The 16,526-nt window shown below is 41.8% G+C and overlaps 1 protein-coding gene across 16 annotated transcripts in view; it reads left to right on the forward strand.

Annotated features, from left to right (window-relative positions):
* Positions 1-16,526, forward strand: part of ptprfa (protein tyrosine phosphatase receptor type Fa) — an 888,655-nt gene that overhangs the window by 747,070 nt on the left and 125,059 nt on the right. The window contains exon 27 of one of the 16 annotated variants that reach the window (XM_078169100.1): positions 12,610-13,339. The exons of the other annotated variants lie outside the window; for them this stretch is intronic. Within the exon in view, the coding sequence (XP_078025226.1) occupies positions 12,610-13,230 (621 nt within the window). The 3' untranslated portion in view covers positions 13,231-13,339. Of the gene's footprint in view, positions 1-12,609; positions 13,340-16,526 lie in introns of those variants that run through there. 16 annotated transcript variants of the gene reach the window in all.

Here is a 16,526-nt window from a genome sequence, read left to right on the forward strand (position 1 = left end):
GTTTATGACCATCATAGCTGGTCGCTCCTTCGTAAATGATTTAGGGAGCTGGTCGCTAGCAAATACTCCTAAAAAAAGGGTTTGTCGGGCTAGCTTATCAAGAATTTCTGTCAGTTCTATTGTATTCATGCTGTAATTATTCAAACAATTAGAAGTAGTCTAGAAGAACTTGCCGCCTGGCAGAAATTTCCAAGAGAGAATCGTACACTGTGTAAAGAATTATGTTTGTGGTTCGCTGAAGAAGGTTTCTGAAGCGGGCCTCCAATCTAACACTGCCGTTTTTTATAAGAGACACATGATCGCCACATCCTTCGTCAGGAGACAAGTTGAAACAAAACAGGCTATATCCTCTGCAAAATTCGTCTCGGGTTATTGATCGGGCGTGGTTCTTGAGATACCTTCCAGTTGTTGACACCAGCTGGTGATATTCTCTGATAGCATTACTTCTCGCAAAATTGGGTTGAAAAGGTTTTAAAGGGTATGACTGCCCGTCTGCATATACACATAAAAACTCTATATCATAGTGGTTAAATGCAAACAGATTACGGGCATAACTACCAGTAAAAGCCTCGTTGTCTACAAATCTTACGAGAAATTTAGGTATCTGGCCTAAAAATAGATTTTCTTGATTACAGACCCTTGTGCCTGCTGGAATACTAAAATTTTTGAGGCATACTCTGTCGATAGGGTATTTCACATTGCTATGCATCAGGGCTTTAGCATGGGCTAGTTTAATAGCGGGCGACACTGTAACCTTTTACATACAGGCTTGCTGACATAATATTAACCTTAAAATTATCAACTGTATTACACTCATTCAACACTCGTTTGAGTCAGCGGTAGCAGGAAAAGATCCAATTCTGATTTAATGCATTCTTTCGACATACTGTGGACCAGCGCCATTTTGTTAAAATATATCCTTGGCTTTTGTCTTACGACACTTCGTCTGCTTCCTTCTCCTAGACGGTGTAGTTTTTCTTGCTCTGGTTCCGCTCTTCTTATTTAAAACTTTGCACCGTCTTTTTGGTTGGGAACTCCTCCTTTGTCCGGGAGGACGTTTTATTGGTCTATGCGCCAGTGCCATCATTCCTGATCCCTGCTGCTGATTGTTGCGGTGCGTCAATGTTTTTAGCGGCCATCTTTAAATGCGGGGCGGCTATCGTAATTCCTTTCTTCAGTAATGGAAATGCAAGTCTAAATAACCCGCGAAAAATACCCCCAAGACCTGCCCCATATTGTGCGCTAAGCCCACTGTATCCTGGTAAATCACCACCCGCTTGTGCCGTATAATAGTTAATGTATTTATCAGCATTGTGTATATATGGTTGATACATGATCTTGTCTAAAATTGATTTTTTACAGGTCGAAAGTGTAGTTTTAGAATTGTTTTACCATATGTAAAAGGAATATGTCTATTCTGATCTGTTTTAAGAGATATCTCAATGTCATCAATGTGTGATTTAGAGAGCGGTATGTAATGTGGCTTGTCATACGTTCTTGTGATCATATGATTGTTTGGCCCTGCAATATGTACAATTCTTAAAAGAGGAACGTAGCTGTCGCCTACAGATTGTTGTTCTATTATGTCCGTATAGATAAAGAGATTATACAGGCCTACGTTCAGATCGGCAACATGCTGTGCCATATATAATTCTTCTGGTATGTCATCGTCGCTCAATAAACTATCCTCAGGGGTGTCAAAAGCAATGCCTGGAGTAAATCCAAACATTTGTGCCAGTTTTCCTCTAAACGTTATTTCAATATCTCTTATAGGCAAAATACTGACTCTATTGGTGATGATATTGTACTGAAGTTTGATGTGATTCATATTATTTTTAGACAAGCAGTTATTTATTTCTGTTATTATCTGCTGCATAGTTGTATAGAATCCTGGTGTTGCTGGTAGACACGCCCGCCTTTTTGATTTTTTGTCAAACACGACAAATTCTGCGTCATCTGATGAGAAATTTGTCCATGTTTTTGGATACTGTATTTTGATTAATCCTACTTCATAGGGCACTTTGAAATGCAGAGGTTTGGATAACTTTGTTCTAAAATTAGCTATTGTGTTGTTAGGGTAAAATTTTGAGGAGGAATTGCTAGGCAATGTTATAAAAAAGCCCTCTCCATCCATGTCAAAAGTCGTGTCTTTACCCACTATAATTTTTTGCAACTCTGATCCATAAAACGTTCCTTGTAATGTTTCTCCATTGTAATCTTTTAACCTGTAAACAGGGGGTCTTCTTGGTATGCATTCTGTTACAGTAAAATATTCATCAGTATAGTTTTGCTCATAACCTTTTTTAAAAGGCTGTCTTAATTTTGAAATTCTCACCGTATCACCAACTATAAATTTCCATTGAAGTGGATCACTGCTCCTTGCTTTATATAGATTATTAAAAACAATGTGTTCATTATCGTTTGTTACTTCATCCGGTTTCATTCTAATGCTTCAGTGATAACTCGAGTTGTAGGCCCTTACTAAATCTTGCAAGACGTCCACATAACGTTTAGAATTATTGCTTGATAAATATCTCCACATTTTGGTTTTAAGAGTCCTGTTGAAACGTTCAATAACACTAGCCTTTGTCTCATTTGACATGGTGAAATGGATAATATTATTAGCTTTAGTTAAGCCTTTAAACTCTTTGTTCAAGAACTCTTTTCCTTTGTCTGTCTGTAATTTATTGGGTATTCTGCCTTCATCTAAAATGTCTTTAAAAGCAGCTGTGACATGTTTTCCACTTTTATTTTTTAAACATCGAACCCAAGCGTACTTTGAAAACACATCTATACATGTTAATAAAAAACGTACCCCATTGTTTTCTGAAGAATAAGCAGTCATGTCTACAAGATCTGTCTGAAATTGTTGATCTATTTTATTTACTAGCACCCGATTTCTCTTAAAATGTATTGGGGCCATTTTGTGAAGGGTGTAAACATCCTGTTTTAAGAGCCATTTTTCTATCTCAGAATCTGTTAAACGAGTCCCGGTACTTTCAAACACTGCCTGTTTTAACCTTTGTATACCTCCATATCCTCCAGCACTTTCTGGCGCATAGTATATTCTTTTCATGACCTTCTCCATGGTTGTTGTTATAAGAATGAGTAGCGAATGTTGGTTTTTAGGGTTTTTATTTTCTGACATCCATCATGCATAATAGGACATAATTGTGTCTGAAAAAGTCAGTACACGGATACCCATTTTATAAAATCAAAACATGCATTTGAATTTTTTCTAACCAGCGATTCTACAAGACACTGCATCATACTACTAACATTTACGTTTTGTTTTCTGTTTAACATCAATACACACAGATCAATACTAAAAGCACAAAAACAAGCAACATGACCTTTGTGAAATTCATCATCATTTAGAGGAAAACAATCAAGAATATTGATAAGAGTAGATTTTACGTCAGTATATTTGTCAGCAACCGTATGCACCATAGAGGACCAGTTCTCTGATAGTTCTCTGACACAGTCTATCTGTCTCATAAATCTAGCGCAACATAAACTATTGGCATCAAGCATCGTATTTTTAACAGCATTACACAACAGAGTTTTCATCCTATACACGACATACAGGTTTTTGGTATAGTCCAGTAGGCTACACACGTTTCCCATTATTTCTGCTCCAAATTTTCAGAGATTTTTGAACAGCAGAGTGCAGTCTTTCGTTTCCACTGGATACCTGTTTAAGTCTTGTTGTGAGAAATGGGGAAGTTGTCCACTCCTTTAAAACATCTTCCGCAATGTCTTGTATGTCTTGCTGAGAAGGCGGTGTGTTACCAAGGCAAAACAATACACATGCTTGCGCAACTGTGTAATTTTCGTTAAAAATCTCTTGCTTAATCTCTTCCAAATGTCCTTCAAGATAATGCGGGGGCAGACTGTCAATACATGAGGAGCATTTTCCTCTGTACAGTTCATCCAGATACATACAATATATACAGATTCCTTTAGCACTTTCCTTTAATAAGCTGTGGAGATAATAACCTATTGTTGCCTCTATAATTTTGTGAATAGTGGGTTCTCCTGGAGTACTGCATTTGAAGTAGTCACACTCCTTATCATCCAGAATTCCCAAACAGTCATCAGGACTTGACGGTTGTTGGCAGGTATCTGTTGGCTCCTCTTCGGGCGTGAGGAATGTTAAATTTCTTTTTCCCAGCTCTTTGCCAAAGTCGTCCACCCAGGTGTTATTACTTCCGTCCTCCTGTTGGTCATCCGCCCTGGAGCTGTTGTTTCCGTCACGCTGCCAGATTGTACAAAAATCATTTTTATCCATGTCTGATGACACATCGCACCATGCATAAGGACGGTAACCTGTACAAATAGATGCTGAATATTAGATGAGACATAGCAGATGTTTTCACAGGGTTGGAGTCACGTCAACCTCCTTGGAGGCATTTGTGCCATCGTCCATCTCAAAGATTCTTTTCTTGAGGCTCTCATATTGTCTGTAAACCTTGTACCATCTGAATAGAGAATCAACACGGGAGAAAACTTCTAGTGTTCTCTCCCATTCACACCACTGAACTAAAAACCCTGTGGTAAACTAAGTTTCCCATTCTTTAGGCGTGAGGGGGTAGAGCTTGTCCTCATCCGGAGTACCCTTTCGGGCCTGGTGAATAACAGTATTGTCCATACACTGCCTGAAAAATATGTAGGCCTCTGGATCATAGACCTCTAAGTCTGTTTCCACACGATAGGTCTTTCCAGACACTGAACCGTTCCACTGCGCTGTGTACACGCCTTTCGAGGTACTTAACTCCTTACAAATTTTGTTTCTGAAATGGCACCAGTCTTTGGCAGAAAAACAGACGTGTGGGGTAACTCCTTGTAAAAAAAGTTCATCGGCTTCTCTGGTGTAGAGATACACCATCCCCCGGTCAAACAAGTATCTGGAAACCCTGCAATCTTTTACATCCCACTCATACATGGGTGCCCATGCTTTTTGGTCCAAAAACTGGGTTAAGTGTGTAGGAGCAGTCCTTTTCTTTTTAGGAGCTAAACGTAGTTCAGCATCGCTTATAATTACGCGGCGTGTTGGCGTCATAGAATTAAAAGACGTACCTATATTTTCCATCTTTGTAGAGTGTAGGGTCTCAGACAAGAAATGCAGAAAAACAAGGATCCTCTGTATAAGGTTGTTGTGTTTAAATCACAGATCGTCAGCGTCTTCAGTTGTGGTTTGTTACAAACAGACACATGGTTGGACTATATAGCTGCGGCAAACCACACCCCCACACATCACTTCCTAAAAAAAAAAAAAAACATCCTCAACACGTGGTGGCAACAGCTCCAAAGCTTTGAAGGAATGGTCTCCAGTAAAATCAACAGCTAACGACCATCGACACCCATGCTCAGTACATGTCCAGACATGCCGTAATATATTTGTACAACAATTAAACAACTTACCTTGATCATATAGAGGAATCAAGACAACGATGTGCTATAGTTACTGGGGTTAGAGAGAGCGATGCTGCTTTTGAATACATCCCCCTAGCACTAGCGACCTTGTAGAGTAGTGAATCCTTTATCACGTTTGATTCTTTAAACTTCTCAAACCCTGTTTTGTTAAAATAACCAGCAGGATAAGGCTCCCATTGCATGTCCGTAACATCATCGCTAGCACCGTAGTATTCACTCTGTTTATCAGAAGCCATTGGAATTCATCTGGAATTGTGCCACAAAATATACAACCGCCGCTGTTCGCAATTGGCATCTAGTACATGCCGCCCCAATGGGAGTATATAGACATGTTACAACAAGACCACTCCTCTGATGGCGACATGACACTTCTTCACACCCTCATATCACATGTTACACACACACACACACACACACACACACACACACACACACACACACACTGCTATACCATTTGTCACACACGCAAGTCACATCCACATCACACGCACGTCACATGCACATCACATGCATGCACCTCACGCGCGTGCACGTGTAAAAAGGTGTATCTTATATACTACTACTGTTAGGGTCAGGAAAAGATCATGGTGTGGGTTAAAATGGAAAAGAAAGTGACAAACACATAAGCTGTGAGCCTGCTTCGCCTCAAGCCTTTCTCAGCTGACCCAGAGCCGGTCGTGGCGCACCATCAAGGTAGAAATACGCCCACCGGGAGCCGTTCAGCATCGCGGACAATGGGGTGTCGGACCAATGGGCTGTCGGACCAGTGACACGGACCCCGGGAGCGTATAGATTTTCTACCGTGTGACAGAGTGTAATTTGAACTTTATTTTTTCATTAAACATTTTTAAACTGGATAACATCTCCTGTCATTCGCGTCAGATTGAAGTTACTGTGCCTACAGCTCGTGGAGTGGCTTTTTTGACACCCAGAAGGAACGCCACTACATTTAGTAGAAAAACTGCTCGGAAGGTCTGGGTATCATCGGATAATTCGTAATTCATTCGTAATTCAAAACTCAAAAATGGTAAATCTGTTATTTGATTCAAAACAAAAAAACAAGAGTACTCAAGAAAAATGTTTTTGGTGTCAGAATCAAATAACGAAAAACCAATCAAACCCGGCCCGTTTTTGGTTTTTGCCGATTCGTTTTACCATTATTCCTTTTTGGATTGAATATTGCACAGGTCTGTGGACATTCAGCCAATTCGTTCTTGCGTTTGAAACCAACAACGGAAGTCACGCAGTTTTTTCATTTTAAACCAAAAATGAAAAACGAAATCATGTGATCTATTCCTTTTTTGTTTCCAAAGGAAAAACCAGAAAATGAATTTTGGTTTTTGCAAATTCCTTTTTTCAGTTCTCATTTGGGACAGACAGTAGCGCGGTGGGCAGACAGGAAGCGGAAGTGAAGTGTAAAAACGTCAAAATAAAATCCAAGAGGGTAGAATCATATATATGTATGATATTTATGGGTAGAATTGTTATGATTTGGTTTAAAGCCTGGACCTAAAAGCTCGACTCAGGAAACAGGTACACAGTGAATAACAAGTCTTTAATGTTCAAATGTGCAGATTAGTGCAAGGGGGAGGGGTGGAGCGTGGTCCCAGGATCCCGACATGTTCCATGAAGGCACCGGTGAGGAGGAGAGTGAGAGTGTCCGTGGTGTGGCGTCCGCCACGTGATAATGGCGGCAGTGCCGCAGCACGGCGCAGTAGGTTCCGTCTTCTCGAGCGTACTCACTCCGAGGGGAAACACAGGAGAGCTGACGGCGGCAGGAAGGTCCACAGGCAGGCAGTGAAGTAGCACACACGAGATCACGAGGCAAGCACAGCAATCTGAGTTGAGGCGGAAGAAACACAGTGGCATTAGCTACACAAGCTAGCAAAGCACGAGGGCAAAAACACAGAGGAGCCAGGATACAAACTACCGTGCAGATTGATGAAACGATCTGGCGACGAATAGGGAGGAATCCAGAGGCTTTATGGAGAGGTTGATTACTGGAGTGGATTCGCCTGGCACTGCCTGTGGAAGGAAGCCACGCCCACATACACACACACAGAACAGACAGGGGGAGAAACACAGGAGGAGTAATACAGACAGGGAATGACACACACACACACACATGAGGGAGAGGGAGGGGCTGCCATGATGAGGACCATGACAAGAATGGCCATTCTATTAAAAATGTAACACCCAACATTATGCAAGCACATAATCTAATAAAATAAATAAATAAATAGGCCTACATATTCTATGCATATGAAATATATTTTATCCAAAAAAATGTGTGATATATTATTTAGTTGCGTAGAGTGAATTAATAGCCTAATTAATTACATATGTGGAAATAGCCTGTCATCCTTTGTTAACCATTTCACATACAGATGTTACTCATTTCAATGCCACAGCCACAGTGAAGGGGGTGAAATAATTGATCCAGGTGTAGCTGCAGTGCGCCACAACAACCAGCAGGTGGCACATGTGAGCAGTTGAGATGCAGCGTCCAACTGAAACTGTTTGAGAATTAGCAGTACTGTTATATTTTCTACCGGACCTGTACAGTATACTAACTCGTTACACAGTCTTAATTTCATAAAGGACATTTATACTATGATATTTCCACGAGGGTCAGTGTCAGGTCCCCTATTATTTAGCCTAATGATGGGGGGGTGTTTAATAATCAGCACTCCCGCACCTCCAACTGAAATCATGTTCTCGCAGCTATGGGTTCACCCGCTAATTTATGCACCATTTATGAACCACATTCACAACCAAATGTATTTCTCTGTACAACCAAGAATGAAAATTTAACCATCACAGCAGTATCGATACTTTTCTTGATAGAACAGTGTAAGGATGCAGTTTTCTGTAAAATGTGCAGATTTGTGTTTTCGTGAGCTGATCGGTACTGAACTAACAATGACTGTAGAATATAATAAGCCTCCTGCCCCATGTATGTATATGTGTATAGCTTTGTATTTTGTATGGTGTGTTCTGTGTGTTTTTTGCTTTGTAGCCAATTGTTTGTTGTTGTGCTGTTGTATATTTTGATTGTGGGGGACTGCGGATGTAAATTACCTTTGAGCTAATTCTGGTGCAGTGCATCTTTTATGTTAAAAATTGTACACTGTCCCAATTCTCATGACTAGTATATTTTATAGAAAACAATAGCCTAACCCAAAGATTACAATAAATTAAATGGTATTACAAATTAAGCTATTTTCTAAAAGTTTACTACCTACTAGAATCCCACGTCCTGTGTTAAATAGGCCTACAATGTATCTTAACTATATTTACAATGAAGCTTGATTCTGCACTCCCACATCCCATTAGCCCATACATGAATGTTTACCATTCCTATGGCAACAAGTGACAGCTGACGTTAACGTTAGTTAGCTTAGCTCAATCGTCCAGCAAACTACCCATAAAATTACAATTCAACATATTTTAACAAAATCAACAACAGCTACCAACAGTTACAGTCCTTACAGCCTTAGCTAATGTGTTGTCATAGGTTAGATTGTCAAAATGAAAGTAATAACAGCTTAAATCCCTGAGGAACTACGCTAGCATTACGGCCTATTTCCACCATATGCGTGTTGGTTGTGTCTCCGCTCTGGCACGGCAGCAGAGCCGATAGGATTCAATTCTAGTCAATGTGTGTGCTTCCACTGGCTGCGGCTGTGCTGCGTTCCGGCTCCGTCTCAGCTCCGGCACTCCGGAGCCCTCCGCAACAGATACGCAGGACTTCTATTTTTGCCGGACGCTGGAGCACAATGCAGCAATTCAGCACAGAGCAGATCGTGCGGGGCAGGAAGTCGTGCACAGAAACACAATAAAACATCCGGTTAATTTTCAAAACAAAATACACAGTGTTCATGCGGATCATATTTCCCTGCACTACACCTCGAAAACTACATAATGAACAGAGGCAGGCCTGAAGTCAACAGGTCCAAGGTTTTCAGACGTCATTTCACCCCATTAACACCATGGACGAGGAGATATTAATCATGGCAGTGCACCGAGATGTCTTCCGGCGGAGCTGCACTGCTCTGCACAGCAAACGCAGCCGGTGGGTATTGACGGACGGCGGAGCACGCAGCGGATAACCAGCGCTGCCGTTCCACAACGGACACGCATCCAGTGGAAATCCGGCATCAGTGATGGTTGCATCCACTCGTATGCAGTTACCTTACGTTACAGTTCCCTCAAACAATATCACGAAGCACAATACAAACCATATAAACAAGTTATCTATTAAGGGTACACTAGAAACTGAAAGAATAAATGAAAACATTTTGCTGGTCTTCAGTAGCTTTACTCTAGGTGTAACTGCCAACTCTCGTGCCTTTAGTCAAATCAGTTATGCTTTAAATTGAATGGGGGACATCTGTATGGTATCTGTAAAGATACAAAATCGGTATCATATACATAAAATATTGTCACAATTTAATGGACGATACACATATATACCCTGTATGTCACACATACATTTGCAGTTCTACATCATGACACTTGAGGGAGATCATTAGGCTAAATAATAGGGGACCTGACACTGACCCTCATGGAAATATCATAGTATAAATGTCCTTTATGAAATTAAGAGTATACTGTAAGAGTAAGAGTATACTGTATACTGTACAGGTCCAGCAGAAAATATAACAGTAGCCTACTGCTAATTCTCAAACAGTTTCAGTTGGACGCTGCATCTCAACTGCTCACATGTGCCACCTGCTGGTTGTTGTTGCGCACTGCAGCTACACCTGGATCAATTATTTCACCCCCTTCACTGTGGCTGCGGCATTGAAATGAGTAACATCTGTATGTGAAATGGTTAACAAAGGACGACACAGGCTATTTCCATATATGTAATTAATTAGGCTATTAATTCACACTACGCAACTAAATAATATATCACACATTTTTTGGATAAAATATATTTCATATGCATAGCATATATAGGCCTATTTATTTATTTTATTAGATTCTGTGCTTGCATAATGTTGGGTGTTACATTTTTAATAGAATGGCCATTCTACCCATATATATCATATATATATATATGATTCTACCCTCTTGGATTTTATTTTGACGTTTTTACACTTCACTTCCGCTTCCTGTCTGCCCACCACGCTACTGTCTGTCCCAAATGAGAAATGAAAAAAGGGAATTTGCAAAAACCAAAACTGGTTTTCTGGTTTTCCCTTTGGAAACAAAAAAAGAATAGATCACGTGATTTTGTTTTTCGTTTTTCGTTTAAAATGAAAAAAGGAAAAAACCGTGTGACTTCCGTTTTTGGTTTCAAATGCAGAAACGAATTGGCTGAATGTCCGCAGACCTGTTCAACATTCAATCCAGAAAGGAATAACGGTAAAACAAATCGAATTCTTGGGTACTCGTTTTTTTGTATTGAATCAAATAACAGATTTACCGTTTTTAGTTTTTGAATTATGAATGAATTACGAATTGTCCGGTGATGCCCGGACCTTGGACAATCTTAACGAGCCACGAGGGAGCAGCTGGATGTTAGCTAACGCAACAGGTGATTTCTGATTTAAAGTCCGACGCATCACTAGGAAAAAGTCCTCAGCACTACATGATGGTATGTCGCTGACTGCATGAAAACGTCAGAAAAGGTAAGGAAAGAGCTGAGCAAACTCCAATCTCTGAAGATAGATCGCCAGATGTTCGAAATGAGTGACGAGTGACGAGATTGATTATGCTAATTGGATACAAGGTGCTAACAATAGCTACTCAGTGGATTTGTCTGCATGCACATAAGATAGCTTGCCTTAGTAAAAGCCATTGAAGACCCTGTGTGTTTCAGAAGTTGTGACGCAAACGGCTGATGAGAAAAGTGTTAGTACCTTTTAATCATTTGTATGCAATTTACGCATTGCTTTGTTGATATGGTGGCTGAAGAAAAGGAGGTAATTGATGCTGCAGAAATGGAATCTAAATGTACTGTCAAGCTAACAGAGAGAGCACTGGAGGATAAACTGCACAGGCTCATTGGAGCTAGAAGAGGAGTATTAGCTCAGATAACTGGTAAAAGAAGAGAAGCTGAAAGCTTGAAGAGTGATGCAGGCAACTTGAATAAAGTTAAAGAGTACATGCACAATGATTTTCCCACTTTGGTCGCTTAGTTTAAAGAGCTCCACAAGCAAGTGGGAGATCTTCTGCCTGAAGATGAAAAGACTGCTGATCTAAGTAATTGGTTTGAACCCAAGATTTTGGCTATTACACAGTTTGAAGAAGAAATTGAAAATTGGATGGATGTTTGGAGTGAAAGCAAAACAAACGAAGGAAATGAGAATGAAGGCCCTGAATTGGCCCTGATGATAGTGCATCACAGGTGGCAGTTGGTAACCTGCACAATTAAAGAGCTCAACTGTTGGACGCTCATCTGTCATGTCTGCTAGATCATCAGTTTGCGCTAATGAAGAAGCAAAGCTTACTGGATTAGTTGAACGTGCTGCAGCTTTACAGGCAAAACAGGAGCTTGAAATGGAAAAGGCACGTATTAAAGCCAAACTGGAAAGGCTGGCTTTAGAGTCAGCTATTGCAGAAAAAACAGCTGAAGTGAGAGTACTGAAAGAGTAAGAGAAATCTGAAGATGTATGAACAGCTATCTCTGCTCACACCAGACAGGTAGGGTTCAAGTGAAGGAAGAAGAACAGGGACATCTTCCACCTACTGACATGCCTGTATCTGGAAGTAAGATTTCATCCAAGCTGCTGCAACATACTGAGCCACAAGATGTGAGGCCAAAATATACTGAGCCACAGGTTGTGAGACAAAGACACACAGACAACTTTGACAGGAAACAGCATGACAAAAACAATGATGGCATTCTTCAAGTAATGCAGAAGCAAAATATGATTATAGAGATACTAGTTAATCAACAGAAACAAGCCCAGCTACCAGTTAAAGATGTTACAGTGTTCAAGGGTCACCCAGCTCCATATTTCCACCAAACCCGACTCTACCCTCCCACCTTCCTCCCTCACTGACTGCCTCCTTGAAATAAAATCCTGGTTTTCATCCAACTTCCTCAAATTAAATAGCGACAAAACAGAAATTCTACTCATTGGCACTAAAACCACTCTATCCAAATCCCCCAGTTTCACATTATCTATTGACAACTCTTCCATTTCTCCTTCCCCACAGGTCAAGAGTCTGGGTGTCATCCTCAACAGCACACTTTCTTACACTTCTCATATCAACGACATAACCCAGTCAACTTACTTCCATCTCCGCAACATCAACCGCCTCCACCCCTCTCTCACATCTCACACAGCTGCCATTCTGGTCCACAGTCTCGTCACCTCCCAGCTTGACTACTGCAACTCCCTCCTGCAACTCCCTCCTGTACAAAAAACTCTCCATAAACTACAACTGGTACAGAATTCAGCAGCTCGTAACATCACAAGGACCCCATCCACTCACCACATCACACCCGTCCTGCAGCAGCTCCACTGGCTCCCCATCACACACCGTATCCAATACAAGATTTTACTGCTCACCTTCAAGGCCATTCACAACCTCGCCCCTCCATACCTGTCTGACCTCCTCCACATTGCTACACCCGCACACACACTCAGATCCTCTTCCTCCATCCACCTCTCCGTTCCCCCCGCCCGCCTGGCTACCACGGGGAGCAGAGCATTCAGCCGCTCTGCTTCCCAGCTCTGGAATTCACTCCCCCCTGACCTCCGCAACACCACATCTGTCAATCTGTTCAAATCCAAACTCAAAACACATCTGTTCAGACTTGCCCATTCCATCTGATCAAATGCACTATGTTCTTACACTGTCTTACTGTCTTCCCCTCTATTTTAATGTATTTGTATGATGTTTTGTATGCTGTGTTTCTTGTTTGATGTATGTTTTTTTATCTTTGCTGTAAGGCGACCTTGAGTGGCTTGAAAGGCGCCCTAACAAATAAAATGCATTATTATTATTAAGGGTGATCCACTTACCTACAGATCTATTATCAGAGCTTTCGAACAGGCCATAGAGAAGAGAGCTGATAACGATCAAGACAAGCTGTATTATTTGCAACAGTACACTGCAGGAGAACCACATGAACTTGTGTGTAGCTGCGAACACATGCCACCGCACAGGGGATTCAAGAGGCAAAACAACTGCTTCAGAAGCATTATGGAGATGAGCTCATGATAGCTAGTGCTTACATTGACAAAGCATTGTCATGGCCACAGATCAAATCCGGAGACGGAAAAGCACTGAACACTTGCACTGTATTTTTGACTGGCTGTCGTAATACAATGGAAAATGTGGAGTTTATGGAGGAAATGGATAACCCCACAAATATGAGGATAGTGGTATCCAAATTGCCATACAAAATGAGGGGAAAGTGGCGCAATGCAGCATTTGACATCAAGGAAAGGAGAGGACACAGAGCAAAATTTGCAGACCTTGTTCTCTTCATTGACCGCCAAGCAAAGATAGCTATGGATCCACTTTTTGGAGACCTTCAAGACAGTCGCACATCTGCAGTGGGGAAAACCAAACAAAAGGGAAAACCAACCAAAAGTGGAGTAAAAGGAAGCAGCCAACGTGTCGGTGGAAAGAAAAGGACCAGATATAACAGCGAAGCAGGCTATTCCTGTTAAAGCAGCTAATGCCTTTGAAGCACCTTGTCTTTTCTGTCAGAAGAATCACAAATTGGAGTTTTGCTTCAAGTTTAAGGCACTAGCACACCAATAGCGTGTTGAATTCCTCAAGACAAAAGGCCTATATTTTGGGTGTTTAACACGAGGCCATCTAAGCAAGACCTGCAAGAAGAGAATGGTGTGTAGACAGTGCTCACAGAGACACCCAGACATCCTGCATGAGGAGAAAGAAGTGACTAAAACTACAACTGTGACGATGAAGGATGACAAAACTCTAACTGAAGAGGTTGCCAGTGCTCAAAGGTCTGTTGCACAAGAAGTAGTGGGCTGCACTGGGGCTGGACAGACAGAATGTATGTTGTCAGTTGTGCCAGTGAAAGTGAGAGCTGGTAAAGGTGGAAGGTCTATTGAGACATATGCCTTTATGGACCCCGGAAGCACAGCCACGTTCTGTATGGAGGCGCTACGAAAGAAACTGAATGTGAAAGGGAAGCCTGCTCAGATCATGATAAGCACAATGGGCCAAAATAAATCTGATGGACAGAAGCTGATAAACAGTTATGTGCTCTCAGACCTGGCAGTGTGTAGACTGGAAGAAACAGAGTACATTCAGTTGTCAAAGGTCTTCACACACAGTAACATCCCTGTCCAGAAAGAGAGCATCCCCAGTCAACAGCGTCTCCAAAAGTGGCCGTATCTGAGTGAAGTAAACTTGCCTCACACTGATGCTGAAGTAGGACTTCTCATCGGAGCCAACAACTCTAAGGCAGTGGAACCATGGCACATAATCAATAGTCAAGATGACGGGCCCTATGCTGTGAAGACTATCTTAGGCTGAATGGTGTGCGGACCTGACGACAGCATAAGTTCCACAAGTGAGACAATTCACTACAGCGTCAACCAGATCTCAGTGCTGGAAATTGAATAGCTACTGGTCCAGCAGTACAACACAGACTTTCTAGAGCGTCATTATGATGACAAAGAAGAGATGTCTCAGGAAGACAAACAGTTAATGCTGTCAGTGCAAAAGACGACAAGGTTTGTGGATGGACATTACTGTGTTGGACTCCTGCTGAGAAATGAAGCAGCTAAGTTGCCAAACAACCACTGTGTGGCAGAGCAGTGAGCTGCTAGTCTGAAGAGGAAACTGAGCAAGAATTACACATTCCTTGAAGACTACAAAGCTTTCATGAAGAGCATACTTGATAAAGGCTACGCTGTCGAAATCCCCCAAGAGCAGATTGACTGCTACGACAACAGGGTCTGGTACGTCTCACACTATGGGGTGTACCATCCGAAGAAAAAAGACAATCCGTGTGGTCTTTGACTGCACAGCTACATTTCAGAATGTGTCGCTCAACGGTCAGTTACTTAAGGGACCTGACCTCACCAATACACTCATTGGTGTTTTGGTGAGATTTCGCGAAGACTCTGTAGCAATGATGGCAGACATTGAATCAGTGTTCTACCAGGTAAGAGTTTCAGATGCTGATGCTGATCTTTTGCAATGTTTGTGGTGGCCGGATGGCAACCTAAGTGCACCCCTAAAAGAGTACCTGATGGCAGTGCACCTTTTTGGAGCGACGTCTTCTCCTAGTGTTGCTTCTTATGCCTTGCGGAGAACAGCAGAAGACAGAAAGGATACTGCAGCGCCAGAAACAGTGGAAACAGTTCTGCGTAACTTTTACGTAGATGACTGTTTAAAATCTGCATCTTCAGAAGACGAAGCAGTTGCCTTGGTGAAAAACCTTCGGGACTTGTGTATGGAGGGAGGTTTTAACCTCACAAAATGGGTGAGCAACAACAGGAAAGTTCTATCATCCATTCCTGCAGAGCACAGAGCCAGCGAGCTAAAAGATCTTAATCTCACTCATGATGCCCTACCCATTGAACGAGCTCTTGGTGTGCAGTGGCACACAGAAGATGATACCTTTGCATACAGTATCAAGCTGCAGGACAAGCCAATGACCAGAAGAAGTATCTTATCTGTTGTCAACTTTATCTACAACCCTCTTGGCTTCCTGGCGCCAGTTGTACTTTCTGCTAAGCTTCTGTTGAGGGACCTGTGCAAGGAAAAACAAGGATGGGATGATGAAGTCAGTGGCAGGCAAGCTGATCAATGGTGTAAATGGCTAGAAGATCTCGCTCACCTCTCAGACTTCAGCATAAGGAGATGTGTTAAGCCTGTTGGATTTGGACACACAGTGGAAGCACGTTTGCATCACTTCTCTGATGCAAGCGAGAACGCCTATGGCACAGCATCATATCTTGTGTTGCGGTGTTAATTTTGTCAACTAAAACTTAAACGAAAACTTTTCGTTGACGCTGGCTGGCCAGATAATCTGGATTACAACCATCCTCAATGCCTTGATTGTTTTCCTTTTTAACCAATTAATTATCTTAACTCAAATTCAAACTCTATCTTTCTGATTGGATGACCTCTCCCCGCCC

The sequence above is a fragment of the Epinephelus lanceolatus genome, chromosome 6, assembly GCF_041903045.1.
Source record: "Epinephelus lanceolatus isolate andai-2023 chromosome 6, ASM4190304v1, whole genome shotgun sequence".
NCBI lineage: Eukaryota > Metazoa > Chordata > Actinopteri > Perciformes > Serranidae > Epinephelus > Epinephelus lanceolatus.